This window comes from Acanthisitta chloris, unplaced genomic scaffold, assembly GCF_000695815.1.
Source record: "Acanthisitta chloris isolate BGI_N310 unplaced genomic scaffold, ASM69581v1 scaffold4990, whole genome shotgun sequence".
Taxonomy (NCBI): domain Eukaryota; kingdom Metazoa; phylum Chordata; class Aves; order Passeriformes; family Acanthisittidae; genus Acanthisitta; species Acanthisitta chloris.
In genome coordinates, this window is record NW_008651016.1 from 122,647 (window position 1) to 139,116 (window position 16,470).

A 16,470-nucleotide genomic window follows, 5' to 3' on the forward strand; every position below is an offset into this window, starting at 1 on the left:
TTTCTACTTAAAGTTCTGTGCCAAAGCTACAGTACTTATACATTTTCTAAATGTGTTTTAAGCAATAAGTTGTACAACATTTTTAGAACATGTGTTAAGCTATTTCTCTAAGAATGAAGCTCTTAACAAAACATAAGCACTCTGCATGAGATCTTAGCAGCAAAGTGCTTAAAAGATAAAGTAAGAATTGGTACCATGGGAAGAACACCAGCTGTAGAGCACACAGGTCCATTATGAGAAGTATGGTAGTGGGTAGGGAGAAAATGATTTAATCAGGAGTAAAACCAATTTTATTATAAGGGCACGCAGGGGGTGTGGCACCATAGTGAGAGGGACATTTCAAAATATCTGACAGATTTCAACAATGTGAAAACCCACCCTGTTCTTTAAAGTGACAGTAAACCCCATCAGGTCTCTCTTTTTGATGCTATTGTTAGCAGTTGACTGTTTAAAGCTGGCCTGCTAAGATGCTGTCGATCTAGTTCAATAGTGTGTGGCAAAATAAAAGGCTAATTGTTGAAATACGATCAATCAAATATGATCTTAGAGTCTAAAGAAGATCCCCTCTGGTAACTCATTTGAGATCAAATCATTACTTTTATGATTGAGGTAATTGAATGGGAAAAAAAATAAAGAAAGGGGGGAAAAAAAAAGAGGCTTGAAACCAAAGAAGCAAGCAAGACATCTGAATGAAATGCACAACTCTGCCTTTGTTCCAGCTTTGTCTCACATTACTCCAAGTTAAGGAATTGGGTCCATTCCTTTATTTGTATACAACTCCTGAATCCAGAAATTTTGAAGGCATTAATAGCGTTTATTAAATTAAAGTTCAAAGATGACTCCATTTGGATGAAGATTTTCTAGAGTAAATTCTACAGTGAGAAAACCATTGCATTAAAGTACTAGGGATCCAGACTTGTGGGTGTCCATGTGTTTCCAATAATTTCACCATTTTGTTTAATAACAGTTCAATAAAGAGGCTGCTCTTGAAGGCAGCTGAATTGCTAAACGTGAAATTTCAGTGACATTTAGTAAAACATTTCAGTACTGTGTTGCTTCAAATTGAATTTGTTCAGTAGTTTTCATGGTTGGCCCCCAATTTGCATTCAGACTGAAATTTTCTACAAGAAAGAATCAGAGCACATGGGAAAGGAAAAAACCCCACCAACTTAATTTTCAGTGTAACAGAACTTGGAGAAAGTGTGTGTCATTTTAATTTGGACTAATGAGGATTTTCACTTTCCTCAAGTTTTTTATGGATTATGATCTCACTGTTTATTATATTCTAACAGTATCACGCTCATAGAATTAAAAAGAAAAAAAGAAACAAACCCAAAGAAAAATAGAATAATCACCCAATCTTGTTTTATTTTTATTAGAAACTCTATTTTAGCATTTAGTTTCTTTCATATTTAAATTCCTTAGCTCAGTCAAGCTTCAAAAGGAAACATTTTTTTTTGTTTGCAAAACAGTTTTGGAGGCACTTGTGGTTTGTCTTTAGTGTGTTATCATTTTTGACAGCTTTGCATAGCCTAGGTAGGCCAACAGGGGTCTGTCTAATATTGTTGCTGGGCAAATCTTCCTCCCAGAGATGAAAACCAAACAAAATATTTTTGAAGCAGTAAGAAGGAATTAATATCCTTTCTCTCACAGTCCTCTATTCCTTGCTGACATTACATTCAGGCAAAAAAAAAAGGAGAAAAGCGTTACCCATTATTCCCTTGTACATAGCAAGGCTAACACATGTAAAGCAATAACTCATTTTCTATTGCCATGTTTAGCATATGTCTCCTGTTGGCTCAGCAAGGCCTTTAGGCCGGTCCCTTGAGCCGTCCATCGTTGGCAACTCTTAGCCCCTCGGCCTCAAAACCAAATAGCTTTGAATCATGTTGAGCTGTGATGCTAATTTTCATACTGATGCATTATGGGAATAAATGTATCTGACATACTGTGTCAATGGTACTGTCTCTTTGTGTCTCTTGTTTTTTTGTTAGCTGCATTCCTACAGATGGTATTCCATTGAAAATGTTCTCTTCCTACAAAAAAAAAAAAAAAAAAAAAACATGCACAGCACCAAACCTCTAGGTGCAGAAGGCTGTTAACGGTTGCTGATGATAGTAGGCAAACATTAACATAATAATTAGTGTCTTGTAATTGTTTCATTAAAACCAGTTGTTCCATTTCTCCTCGTGTTTTCCCAGAAGAGAAGCTGAATTTGGACGACAGCCAGTGGGAGGACATCCACGTTGTCACCGGAGCACTCAAGATGTTTTTCAGAGAGCTGCCTGAGCCGCTGTTCCCATACTGCTTCTTTGAACAGTTTGTGGAGGCGATAAGTAAGTACATCAGATACAGTAGAAGCTAGTGAAATAGCCTGTTATATAAAAATAATAACAAACTTAAAAATAGAAGAACAGAGGCATCTCAAATCTGACTTACCTTCCATTATCCATGATCCTGGGTTTTTTATTGGTTTTCACTGCCTTTTATCTCCTACAGCATTTAGGTATTTAACTGAAGAGGAGGAAAAAAAAAATCAAATTATTGATCTATAAATTTTGTCTATGCGATTTTACTGTAGTGCCTAAAATGGTTTAGGAAAGGAATTAAAATGTGTATGTATTCAAAATATGCTAGGCTGATAATCCATATATCCCCAAACACAAGAGAGAGACTAATAATTGTGAATTATGTTAGAAGGGGCTGTCTTTATGTTAATCAGAATGAAATGCGTGTGTTTTGTTCCACAAGGTTGCAGACTCTTGCCTTGCAGTGATCACAAAAAGAATGCAAAAACATTCATGTTCTCATTTTCATATCTACCTTTGCTTTATTATGATTTTTTTTTGTTTCAAGTTGGCAGGCAGCAAAAGTATTTTCGAAGTCACAGGCATTTATTCTGTTTCACGTCTCTGTGGTTTGTGTGCTGCAAACCCTCTCTCAATTTAATATATGCAGGTGCATTTTGTAAAACTGTACTGGCTTGGAGAAACTTAAGTAAAAAACAGAGTGATTTGGGGGTTTATGCCTGTTGGAAAGGGAAGGGGGAGAGGGAAAGCTTAAAGGGAAAAAGCCTTGTAGGAGATTAATTAAAGATCCAATAGAGAAAAATCTCTAGGAAAAAACAAACCCAATAAAGTACTTAGAGGTCTGATTTCTGAGTGATGGGCACACATATTTGCCATTGCTGTTAATGAGAGCTTAGTGTGCACATGCGCAGCTGCCAGGGAATATGAAACCCTTAATGTACAGCTCACTTTGATTTTATATTCATAAGAGTCTTTAGTTCAACTAAAGCTTTTCAAGACCCAGCATCAGATATAATGAGGTTAAATACATCTCACAAGATCCTTCCCTGCTTGGTTATTTGGTGATGCAGTGCAGTTAAATGCATGGCATAAAGAAATGCATTACCTGAAAGTTTACTCCTGACAGCTCATTTTTGTGTCCTTTCAAAGAAAATCAGGTGGGAAACATCATCTCTTGAGTTTAAGTTCCTATTGCACAGTCTCTGCAGTGCTAAGAGGGGAAAAAACAAGAAACAATTTCTTACTGTTCAGCTTCAGCTTCTGCAAAGCATTGGGATAAGATGCTCATTGTAGCACCAGCACCTGAATATGCCCTTCAGGTGGCTCTTCATCTGTCTGCTCTGCCTTCTGGGAAAGGAGGAGATGAGGTGTGACTTCAGTGGATGCAGCCAGCTCATGGGCCTGGCATGTCATCCCTACCTCTAATGCACCTAATTCTGCAGGCAAATGTTTAAGATTGAGGAAGAACTTCTTTCCATTGAGCGTGGCAGAGCACTGGATTAGGCTGCCTAGGGAGGTCATGGATTCTCACATTCAAAATCCACCTGGATGCATTCATATGTCACCTGCTCTAGGTGACCCTGCCTGGGTGGGGGAGTTGAACTAGATGATCTCCAAAGGTCTCTTCCAAGCCTGACTATTTGGTGATTGTGATTTATCCTCTGCCATTGCCACCTTCTCTTCCTGATAATCCACCATCATACTGGTCTTTTGGGGCCAAATACTCTTCTTGCCCCTTATCCCTACTTCTGTTACCCATTGGCATGTGTTTTGGCTGAGCTAATGTTCTGAAGAACTTTAGCAGGACACCATGATCTAACTCCTTGTGCTGTCTTCTACCCTCACCTTCCCTGCTAGTGTCCAAGTCAGGGTGATTTGAAATCTTTTGGTGGCTTGATGGGGAGTTTTTTGATAGTGAAAATAACAGGTAATCGGTCGTAGACTTGCGAATTAGGAGTTTGAAAGCATGTTGGGAAGAGACTGTCTACTAAAGCATTAATATTCATGAGTGAGAAATTAATGTCCCTTTCTGCTATTTGAACTATTATTAATTCTTATTATGATTTTGAGAGCCATTATACACATTGATAGGCTAATGAACAGTCATTTATAGAGGGATTTTAAGACAGTTTATTCCTAGGAAGAAAATGCTAGCACTCTAAGATGTGCTTCACACTATTTCAAACCCCTAATTCTTGTTGCTTACTTTACTGCACATCAGGGTGATTTCTACCTAATCCAACTGTCTAAAGTAATCTACGATTTCCAATCAATCTTCTCTTTATTTGGCCTTTACTGCCATATCTACAAATCCGTATTCTTACCAACTCTACTTAAAAAACATCCATAAACAACAATTAGGTGTTTTCAGTGGTTTTGGAGCTCTTCTGTATGTTAATAGTCCTGAGGCAATGTAAAAAGAAAAAAAAATCTTTTTCTTCAATATAATTCCCACTGTAGCTGATTCTTTGGCTACTTTCTGCTAATTACTCTGCCTGGTCAGTACTGAGCAACTAGAAAATTTCCCTTCTTCCTAAGATTGTTGAGAAAAAGAAGTCATATTATCTGTTTTTCAAAAACTGGAATAATTAGCATGCAGGATGTAGGTGTGCATTACAGTTAGTGGGAATGCTTAATAATGCCAGAAATAACCAACCTGATTCCCACACTGCCATGATGATTATATCCTTCATCCAGCACTGAAGATCCCTTAGTCAGGGCCATACACTTGCTAAATAACATGAAGTGGTCTGAAAACCTAAATGTAGTAGATAGAAACAAGTTATCAATAATATTTGTTGAGGATTTAGTGATTCAGCTAGATGTTGCAGGAGGAATGGGTACCCAAGATATTCCATGGATTTGTTATTCTGATGTTATTTTAAAGCCTATGTGGAAAAATTGCATAGCAAGCTTAATATTAATTTTCCTGGATGCTGCCATTTTAATTAATATCTTTATTATGTGCAGGGGAACCAAATTTAACAGTACTGTGTGTAGGCAAATTTCTTTCTCTTCACCTTCAATTTCCCCTATAAATAACTTTAGATATGGCCCTACTATTAGAACAATTTAGATATGACCAGAATATTAGCAGATAATTCAGGGCATTATAGAATCTCAGAATTCTGCTTGCCGGGCTGGAGCTGGATAATTACTGTCCATATAGCTTATATCAGAGAACTTATAAATGATAAGTGGAAGTCCACAAGACCTCTGACCTAATGCTAATTTTGTTTCTTAGGATTTGGAAAGTAGTTTTGTTTTTTTTTTTTTTTTCTCCAAGAACTTTGTCTAGTATTACTGGCAAGTCATTTTGTGGTATTTGGGATGAAATGTGCACTTTCAAAGTGTCCAAATGCTGCTATGAAGTCAGGTTCAGCCACACTTAAATTACTCAGTACCACAAATAGTCCTATTGATTTTCTGGAAGATCAACAGACGTGGTTCAACAGATTGTCTGCAAGTAAAATTGTGCTTCATGTGAGTAAGGTGGTAGAAGTGCCAATAACTGAAACACTTAATCACCTTATTTACAGAATTCAGCCTGCATGGCCATACAGGCTTATGCCAGGACTTCAGCCACTGAAATGATAAAAACCTCCCCCAAAAATCTGTTAAGAAATATGAGCAGGTAAATGTGTTAGTTGATTATAAATCTTTATTTTAATTGAACTAGTTTTCTTGAAAGTTCTCAGGCAGAAGGCATGGAAAAAAAAGAAATTTGTCTATTACAATCTTCTGTGTAGTGATGGCTGATATCCACAGCACAGGAAATATTGAAATATCCACTACTCCTTCCAGATCTTTTTAGCTGGAGAAAGCTGTATAGACTGTGCATCTGTATAGACAGTGCATCTGTCCAACTGCAGTTACCCAAAAAAAAAACAACCCACTGATATTCCACAAAGGAAAATTCCATCCAGTTCCCAAAGCTGCAACATCTGTCTCTGGTTTGGAAGGCTTGAGTTCAGGTCTTTGATTTTCTCTGCAACAGGTTGGAAAGATTACTATGTTGGAAAGATTTTTTTCAATGAGGTCTAGTGATTATGCCTTCATTTCAGTTCCTTATCTCTAATATGAATTTAATAGGTGTCGTGTAAGTGCTGTAGATAAATAGGAGATTTATTGTTGAAAATGCACACACAGAGGCAGATGTGTGTATATTTATATATATACTCTAAGTAGAAATCCTTTTGCCAGAATTATGATTCTCCTGCAGACAGTTTTCTGAATGGATATATCTGTTACTGCTGTGGGTTTCCCACTTGAGGCAGATGAACAGAGGAGTGAGATTAAGAATAAAAAATAAAAAAAAAAGTAGTGCTGAAAACCTGACTTGCAGGTGGAATCCACAACCTGATATGTCTCAGGTCTCAGTGTGAGGAGCAGAAAACATAGGATCCACATCTGCTACCAGGTCCCTGGAGAAGGGACACATACCTGAAGAGAGCCTACAAGAAAGATGGAGAGACACTATGCACAAGATCATGGAGTGACAGAACAAGGGGGAATGGCTACAAACAGAGAGAGTAAGGTTAGGTTGGATACTGGGGAGAAATTCTTCCCTGTGAGGGTGGTGAGGCACTGGCACAGGTTGCCCAGAGATGCTGTGTCTGCCCCATCCCTGGCAGTGTTCAAGGCAAGGCTGGATGGAGCTCTGCACAACCTGGTCTAGTGGAAAGTGTGCCTACTCATTGCAGGGGGGATTTGAATGAGGTGATCTCTAAAGGTGCCTTCCAACCCAAACCATTCTATGATTCTATGCTTTGTAAGGCATCAGAAATAGTTAGTATATGTGGCTTCAGTTCTGGCAATCCCCCTTGGATCAAGCCCCCCAGACACTTTGGCCAAGTAATTCCCCATCTCTAGAGCTCAGGCTTTTCAGCCATGGCAGGAAATGAAGCATTTCTCTGCATGGGGAGAAGTAGAGCCATAGGCACCTAAAGTTCTTCGAAGTCCACAATCACAGCATCTAATTAGTTTATGCACCTTCAGGGATACGTGGCAGCTGAGTAAGTTTTTTCAGAATTATAGTGGTGAATTTGAGTGCCTAGACACCACCTAAGGTCCACATTAGATACTCATTTAATTTTTGTTTTTTCAAGATCTGGATTTTTTTTCCTTTGATTGCTCTGATAGACCATTAACACTTTTTTCAAATTATTTCACACATATCCTTTCGATATATCAATTAGGGTCTCCTGGTGCATGCTAAGCAGAATTCACAATGTCATTCCTATCAATCCTACAATGTTATGTGTTACCCTACTGTATGGAAACTGAAGATGGTTATTTAGCATCTTACACATGATAGAGTTTTGTAACTTTTTTTGGTTAGCAAAAGTTGTTAGATAAAAAAATTTATTACAGTTTTGCTGGTATGTGACACTGGTCTCTACTGGTCTCGTCTGACAAAATCTATCATGATAACATAGCAAAGCAATAAATTCTTATTCCATGGGAATAATAGACTTCTTTAAACCCTCAAAAGCTTGCATTCATCAGTCCTTTCCTTGCTGGTCAGTTATCTTCATCCCCAGGATGACTGGCACCAGTAAAAAGGGTTTTTCTGAGCTTTGGCTTTAGTTCTGCTTCAGAAAGGTCCCCCAAGAACCCACTGCCTGTGTGGCTCGAGACAACATGTTGCAGAAACTCACATCTATCTGGGCAATGATCACGCTTCGGTCTTCAGCAGACCATAGCAAATTTTGCACTGAATAATGTAACTTTTGAGGAGTTTGCACAGAAGCTGTCTGCACCAAAAGCAGGCAAAAAAAAAAAAAAAAAAGGGGAAAAAAAAAGAAACCGTGTCAGGAGGCAATAAACAAATCAAGTCATCGATACATAATCATGACCGAAGAACAGAGCTACATTGGTTGAAAACACAGTGTAACAAGGACCTGCTCTGAACTACTATGCAGTGTTATGAAAATAGTAGCTGGGAAACAGAAAGGAAGTAAATACATTCATTTATTCTGACAGTCATAACATCCTTGTATCATCTTGGTGGAAAGTTACAAAAGATGTCTAAAGAGATTTTCAAAAGACATCTAAAGAAACCTCACTCGAGGCTTACAAAGAACAAGGCTCAAGGCCAACTCGTCTTGGAAAGACAAGTCAGCATATTGCACTGTAAGAAATCCATGACAGTCTCTTAACATCATCACGTAATAGGTTCCTGAGAAACCAAATCTTATCAGTCTCTGGCATTATGCAAATTTCTGTCATAATCTCAATCTGTGGGCTTCGAGTCCTAATCAAACTGCCTTCAGATTCACAGTTGGCGAGCCTCCTATTGAAATCGTTTTCCTATCCTCCATTTACTTGTCCAAGGAAGTTTTGGGGCTTGGCATGGCATCAGAAAGCCTCAATTTCATGTGAACATAGTGATTTATAAACAGATCCAAGGTCACTACAATATATTTCACATAATAAACCATAATTAATACCTTTTTTTGGCAAAATTAAATATCAGAAGGCAGTAGAGATCCATAAACTAATGTGAACAGGAAAATAACTGCATAGAAACAAGAAGTAGTCAAAAGTTGAGGTGCAATTCTTTGAAAGATTTTGTGGGTAGTATAATCTCAGGGATAACAATCCATGTAAATATATCAATATGTGTATGATAGATATATTCTCCCAAGCACAAAAACACCACCAACAATCAGAGCAGCTCTATCAGAAAGTGGTACTGGGTATTTTCAGTGGAGACTGAGTACTGTTAAATCCATTTTTGAAACCTTATCTGGAAAGTTGTGTGAAATTCTGATTCAAGAATGGTTTAGTGGAAGAGAAAGAATAACCCCTCAGATTTTAGAAGAGATGCTAAAATGACACAGGACACAGAGAGACTAGAAGAAAGGGCTTCTAATCTGTGGGTGCTAACAAAATACAGATTTAAAGTGTAGATGATCATCCTGAGTGAATCCAATAAGTAAAAGACAAAAATAAGGGAAAAAACATCCAAAAATATCTCAGCTGTAATATTCCCAACCATTATAGCTATCATATTTAAGCACAATCTCCACTCAAATTTGAGCCAGCAAGGAAGAATATTTTCACTAAAGATGTAATTGGAGCCTGTTGTATTTGCCATAGCAGCAAACTGGTAACTAAAGAGGTTCACTCCAGGCTTTTTGTTCTCAGGAGGTGTCAAGGAACAATATGTCCTGGTAACCTCCTAGTTCTTTTTCAATGACCTTTCCTTCACAGTTCCAAACTGTTTCTGCTCAACAGAATTTTTAAATAGATCTTTCCAGGTCTGGAAGCAACTATTTTAGTAAAAAAAAAAAAACAGACCAGTAAATTGGAGGGCATGTCTGTGAATAGAGTTTTTCTTTTGAGGTGGAAAGTAGCCTAACTTAAGAAATTAAGAAAAGTTTAAAAATAAAGGGCATTGAAAAGAAATTAGAAAGGAAAAATTTTTTTCCTTTTTTTTTTTTTGTGCTTTTCTTTAGGTGGGTTTTTTTAAAGTTCATTTTTATTTATTTGTAAAGTTTAAATTATGCTGCTGGAAGGGAAATGAAAAGAAAATCCACATATGAAGGTTTAGGTCCTCTGCAGGACTTTGCTCTGTGAAGAATGCCCAGGTACCACCTGTCCATAGTGAGCCTGATTATAGATTGACTTTGGGTTTTTTATTTATCTAAACATGAGCCTCTGCTTTTAAAACAAGGTACACTGAGATTTACTAATCCTTTTCTCCTGATAGCACACAGTTATTTTGGGCTGAAAAAAAAGGACTTCACAAAACTTAAATGTGCACTGAAACAACATTTTAATTGGCTTTTGGACTGAAAAAAAGGACTTCACAAAACTTATATGTGCACTGAAACAACATTTTAATTGGATTTTCCCCTTTGTGAACTTTACCTAACAGAGTGTTCCAGTGACACCATCAAATGGACAAATATTTAAATTCTATTTAATGGACAAAATTTACCTTTTGAGGAAAGGAGGAGATTCTGAGGAACCTCAGTGAAAGAGTTACACCAATGATGAAAATTGCCTTCATATTAAAGGGGCAGAAAAACTGTTTAATTTGCTCTTATAAATATGGTGGAGGCTTTCCAATTATCATCAAAGGAAATGAAAAAGTTTTCAAAGAATCTGTACTTGGATTTTGCTGTCATGCAAAAGTTTGCGTAGGAGGAACATATTCTCCCCCAGCTTAGTCTTTTTTGTTATTATAGTTATAATTTTTTGAGCATAGCAGAAATTTTATTGCGGATGCCTGGCCTGTCTCTTAACTCATGCTAATTATATTCATAATTAAATGTTAAACAAGAATTGACTAGGCCAACTGGCTTGCACAGGTGTTTGTGATATGAATGGTTTAATGCTCCCACAATAAATTATTGGATACAAATCTGCAGTAATCTCCACAGAAAGAACCTTTTTCAAGAACTTTGGTGTACGTGGTAGGTCCAGCATTGTGCTTTGAAGCCAAGACACGCAAATAACTCTTACAAGAGAGTTTTATGTCAGAACTGTAACTTGTCCTTGATTGCACAAACACTAACAAGGCTAAAAGTGTTTTTTTTTCTGGGCTCCTACTTGCCATGGGATGCAGGTGCTCAGGGCATTAATGTTTATGGGAAGCTGGAGGAGTCCCTGGATGCTCAGAAGAAATGTCATCTACCTCACTTCAATTTGCAAAAAAAGTAGCTTATATTTGTAACTGATGGCCAGATTAATCACTGAGACTCCAGTAACTCTCCATTAGCTATACACAGATTGCTGGTTGACAGAGGATGGATTCAAACACTTGTAAATGGGGAAAGACATGGGTTTCAGTTTATTCCTTTTCTGCTTATATTTTTGTACATGGAAAATACTGTAATTGAAATTTCATCTGTGGTTAAGGGAATGCTTTATAGGGAAAAAGCATTGGAACAGGCTGCCCAGGGGAGTGGTGGAGTCACCATCCCTGGAGGGATTTAAAAGATGTGTAGATGTGGCACTTGGGGACATGGTTTAATGGTGGAACCTTGGGTTGAAGGTTGGAATTGATGATCTTAAAGATCTTTTCCAACCTAAATGATTCTGTGATTCTATGAAAGAAAGAGCAGAAGGAAGAAGCAAGCCAACTTGAGAGTTCATATCTGGGTTAGCATAAGTGAAACTCATGGAGAAAATCAAGCAGGAGAGAATGGTGAAAGAGAAACTGAGAAATCCAAGCAACAACACTGGGCAGAAAGGAGTCTGGAAGAAGAGAGAAGGAGCTCTTTAGTGACTGTGACAAGATCTCTGTAACCTGGAGTGTTTGCAGGAGGCAGGGGGAGAGGAACTTCTTATGAGGGTTATCTGGAGCTCTTGACAAAGTGAGAATTGGCACCCTGGGTTCGAGGGGAAAAATGTGAGTGAAGCTTCCACTTGGGGAAAGTAATAACAGGAGGAGAAACAGCCTATAATGCCCCAGTTACACAATTTCAGAGGTGCAAAAATGGAAAAAATGAGGGGAGGGGAAGGGGGAGTGGGAAGAGAAGGCCAGGAAGGGGGGGAAAAGGAGAACCTTCAAAAACAAGAGAAGGAGATGCTGAAAGTAATCACCCACAGTGCTGGGCTGTCTTCCTCTCTCCATACACCTTCCTACTATGTGAAAGTTGCTACCTTCCCAAATAAGAGTAACACCACACCTCTCTGTGTGGTGGCATGTTGGATCTGAACCAGCAAGGATTAGCATGATAATATCTTGGTGTAAAAAGATAACAACAGAGTTGTTCTCTGGTCCTCATCATGTAGATATTTGCAGACCTGGACTAGTACACACTTTGAAGACCTTGACTACTACAGCTGTAGTATTCAGAGTAGGTAATAACTTTATGGAGTAATGCTATGCATCCCAAATGCTTCAAGCAACTGAGCTTAGAAGAAAGTGCATAACCTTCATACTTAGGACTATGAAAAACCTTTGGATGAGAATCTGGTAGATGTGAGATTAAGTGATACAGACCCTGGTTTTTCTGTACCTTTACCACCTGAAAACACTAATTAGTCAGAAAGGAGTTACCACAGCTATTCTTTTTTTTTCTGGAAATGGTTTAGAAATTGTTTACCATGGAGAAGGAAAGAAGAAATTAAAGTTCAAAAAATTCCACAAAGTAGGCAGGCACAGAATCAAGTCATGAATGGTCAAAAAATATCCTCATAGTTTTGCCACAACAGCAGATGTACAGGGCTGGAAAAGGAAAACACCATGTTGATAAAGGGTATGATAAAATACAGCAATATGACCAGAACAATAACAATAGCATTATCTATAGAATGCTCACTGAATTTCACAGAATTTCAGAGAAAAAAAATAAGTCACAGGTTCAAATCAGGTCCAGATTTTCCAGGGTGGAAGTCCAAGCTCCCCTTCCCTGAAAGCATTACCTCACAGCATCATTTGACACAGGCCTGCCTGCTCCACATCCCTGTTGTGAATGGATCTGTGTCTGCCATGGGAAGTGCAATTGCAAGCTGAAATACTTTGGGAAAGTAATGATGTCTCAATGTGAGGGTAGGCTTGTGTTCTTACCAAGCCTGGGCCAGAGTTCAAAGTTAATAGGATTTATAATGTCTCTTGAGGGACACAAATTGTGAAAAAGTAGTGCTGGAAAACTGGGTAATATGACTGTGGAAAAGCATCCTTAGCAGCTGTACTCCACCAGCTGTACCAGATAACAGCTAAAAGGGAAGTCAAGTAAAGTAAGAAATAGTGTGGGAATGGAAACACTGAGTAGTGCTGCACATCCTCCTCCTAAATGGGTGTCAGGGAGTGTGTGGCCCTGAGGCAGCAAGAACTCCTTGAACATGACTTTTACTTTTAAGGATGCTTCTTTGGATTGCAGATATATTCCTGCAATCCACTGCTTTTTGCTTATAGAACAGGTATTGAATTTAAAATGGCACAATTTTAAAATCCAGTGCAATTTTGCTTGCTTTCTAGGGAATCAAACTGCTCCCTTTGACTCCCTTCTACATAAAATTCAGCAGCCTGTTAACCTGTGTAACTATTGTTACATCTTGGCCCCTGCAGTAGTGCTTTAATTGCTTGGGAAGGTAGTACATCACACAGATAATCTCCCTAAGATCAGGAGCACAACCTAACTCAGGGACAGCTCATGGGCTGATTCATTCACTGTTGAACACTTTTTAAGTGGTAGTGTTGCACTGGAAACAAAAAAAACCTGCAATCCAGGCACAAAAGCTCTTCACCAAGGTGTGCTTGCATGGTTAGAAAATCAAAACGTGTGTTAATCACTCATAGAAAACACAAGATCTGAAGTAACCAAACAGGTAGGACTTGCAAAGATTTTAGAACCCCAAAATGTGACTGAGAACTGGAGATCTGTGTAAGCAGAGTGAAACACTGAGTGTTTGTAGCTCGTTATCAGGAGAACCCCTGCAAGCAAGGGAGGTATTTTCTGGTGACAGTGAAAGTAATGAGGGACAAGGAGAAAATTGCCCTGATACATGCAAGGGATATCTACTCACAAGGAGGATAAAGTGAGTGTACAAGGTGCAATTTATTTCTTTTTCTGCTTATTTTGTTTGTTTTCCTTTTTCCTTTTTCCTTTTCCCTTTCCCTTTTCCCTTTCCCTTTCCCTTTTCCCTTTTCCCTTTTCCCTTTTCCCTTTTCCCTTTTCCCTTTTCCCTTTTCCCTTTTCCCTTTTCCCTTTTCCCTTTTCCCTTTTCCCTTTTCCCTTTTCCCTTTTCCCTTTTCCCTTTTCCCTTTTCCCTTTTCCCTTTTCCCTTTTCCCTTTTCCCTTTTCCCTTTTCCCTTTTCCTTTTCTCCTTCCTCTTGTCATTCTTTGTCCCTTTCCCCTTCCCTTTTCCTCTCCCTTTCCCTTTTCTTTTTCCTCTTCACTTTTTCTATTTTTCTTTTTTCCCTTTCTTTTTCCTTTCTTTTCCTTCCCCTCCTTTCTTCCTTTCCCTTTCCCTTTCCTTTTCCTTTTTTTCCCCCTTTCCTTTTCAATGTCCTTTGCTTTTTTTCATTTTTTTTTACATCGTTTTCCTTTTTTAATTCCTTTTCAAACAAAACCAAACTGGGAGAAGCAGGAAGGCTTGTCTGGCAGGCAGGTTTCTATACACTTCTGCAGCTCCAGCCCTGGGCTATCAAGTGCCACTTCTAGAACAGCATTTTCCTTGGCTCCTGTTTGATTTGCATCTGGATATTCACATGCAGCCAGAACTAACCTACACTCTCTGCAGCTGAGCTTGGTGCTTGTTTTTCTTTGCACCACACATCAGGGCACCTGATGAGGCCACATTCCTGCCTGCAAGCTTAAGTGTATAAACATTTTTGAAAAAAAGTTAGCTCACTGTGGGGATATAAATCCTCCACAGAGAAACATCAAACCGTGATGAGAGTAACCACTTTAGGAGATGTTAGTCAAATTTGATCCAAGATCTGTGTTTTAGCTTTGAAGCAGTAGCTGTCCTCTAGTTCAGATGGTATTTGTGAATCACTGCCTCACAAAAAAAAAAAAAAAAGAAAAAAAAAAAGGGGTCTTTTGGCACATGCTTTAGGCTGATGACAGGCAAAATGAAGTAGATTCTGTCTCAGAAATCTCCAAAAATAATCTTAGGTTTGACATAACACACCATGTCATGAAGTGATATAAGCCCCATAAGCACAAAGCAGGCTTTAAATTTAAAGAAGAATAATCCTATTTTCAGATAGGATACATTCCATCAATTTGGATAACAAATATCTGATGCAGAATATAGGCATGTTAATGTTGAGAGCCCTTAAAACCTGCAGTTCCTGGTAGTGGCTATGGCACTTTCTACCTGTGCTCTCTGATAGTTGCTCAGACTATCCACACACACAGATTGAGCATTCACACATGCACTAAAGATTTCTATCTGAAAATAAAGATCTCAGTAGGGGTTTTTTTGCTGTCTTTAACCCCTCAGCACCAGTGATCTAGAGTTCCTGATGCTAAAGAGTGATGCAAAATGCATTAATGCTTAGCACTGGGAAATCCCAACTCCTGGTGCCAAGAGGTTCATAAATATAGTAATGAAACCTCTTGACTCAAAGTGAGCACTATTTAACAGAACAAGCATGAACAGCCTTTAGGAGATTTTGCAGCTGGATTTGTTCCACTGTGTCAGAGCTGAACCTCCATGATAGTAGTTTTAAAAAGCTGTGCATGGCTAGAAAAGAGAGTTTAAGGAAGACAGGCAGCCAAAAATTAAAAATAAATAAATATGTGGCAAGGAAAAGTAAATATACCACTGTATCCCATACCAGAAAAAGAGGCCTCAAGATTCCCCAGTGTGAATTCAGTGACAGATGTCAAGGTCTTTGGGAAGTGTCCACCAAGCTTTATTTTGCACATGTTCCTGAACAACTGAAATGAGGACTTTGTGTGATAATTTACTAGCAAATCAGTATCAATAAATCAGAATCATGTAAGCAGTCATGTTTATTATATCCTTGTTGCTTAATATTCATGCTAGTAATTTATTTTTATAGTACAGTTTCACTGTTATCTCCTCCTTTGCTGTAACTTTGAGGCAAACAAGCTGTGAAAGTAGAAGGTCAGGTAACCCTTTGAAGACTGTAAAAGTTCATTCACTTGGAATTTGCCTGCTTAGAGGTTTGGGGTTTTTTTAATGCTTTAGTGGCTCCTTAAAATATTTATACTATCATTTCTAACCTAGCATTATTTATTTAACAAATATAGCTGCAAAATGAGAGTTGCAAAGCAGTATATGGATACCAATTCTATAAACAAAGAATCCAAAATTTCTAGAACTGCACAATTGAAAATGGCCACGAAATCTGGTGTTAAAATTTGTATCTTAGTAGAAATTCATCTTTTTCTCTTAAAAAATTGAAGGCACATGTTTGTTTAAGAGTTCCTCGTGTTTTGCAATGGGAAGAATGAAGTGAAAATTAATGTTAAAACCAGAAAGAAACTGGATTCTTGATTCATGAAGGTGTTTTTGCTGTGTTTTCTCGATTTAAGTGGAAGCAAATGAAATTCCCATTCCAGGCCACCTTTCACTTCAAGAGAAACACAAAGGAGTTGTAATCTAAGCAGAAGTCAGGACCAAACATGTAGGACTTGTTAACCAGGTTAGCAATGACAGAAACTGGAGATTTTATCTGTGGGACATGCAGAGAACAAACAGCTACAACTTCTACCTGTCACTC

At 38.2% G+C, this 16,470-nt stretch overlaps 1 protein-coding gene across 1 annotated transcript in view; it reads left to right on the top strand.

The window, feature by feature from the left end:
• The window catches only part of ARHGAP15 (Rho GTPase activating protein 15), a gene marked incomplete at its 5' end in the record, with an annotated part of 164,383 nt that overhangs the window by 99,422 nt on the left and 48,491 nt on the right, over window positions 1-16,470 (top strand). Inside the window, one exon of the mRNA XM_009071282.1 lies at window positions 2,202-2,336. Coding sequence (XP_009069530.1) covers window positions 2,202-2,336 — 135 coding nt within the window. The remainder of the gene's footprint in view (window positions 1-2,201; window positions 2,337-16,470) is intronic.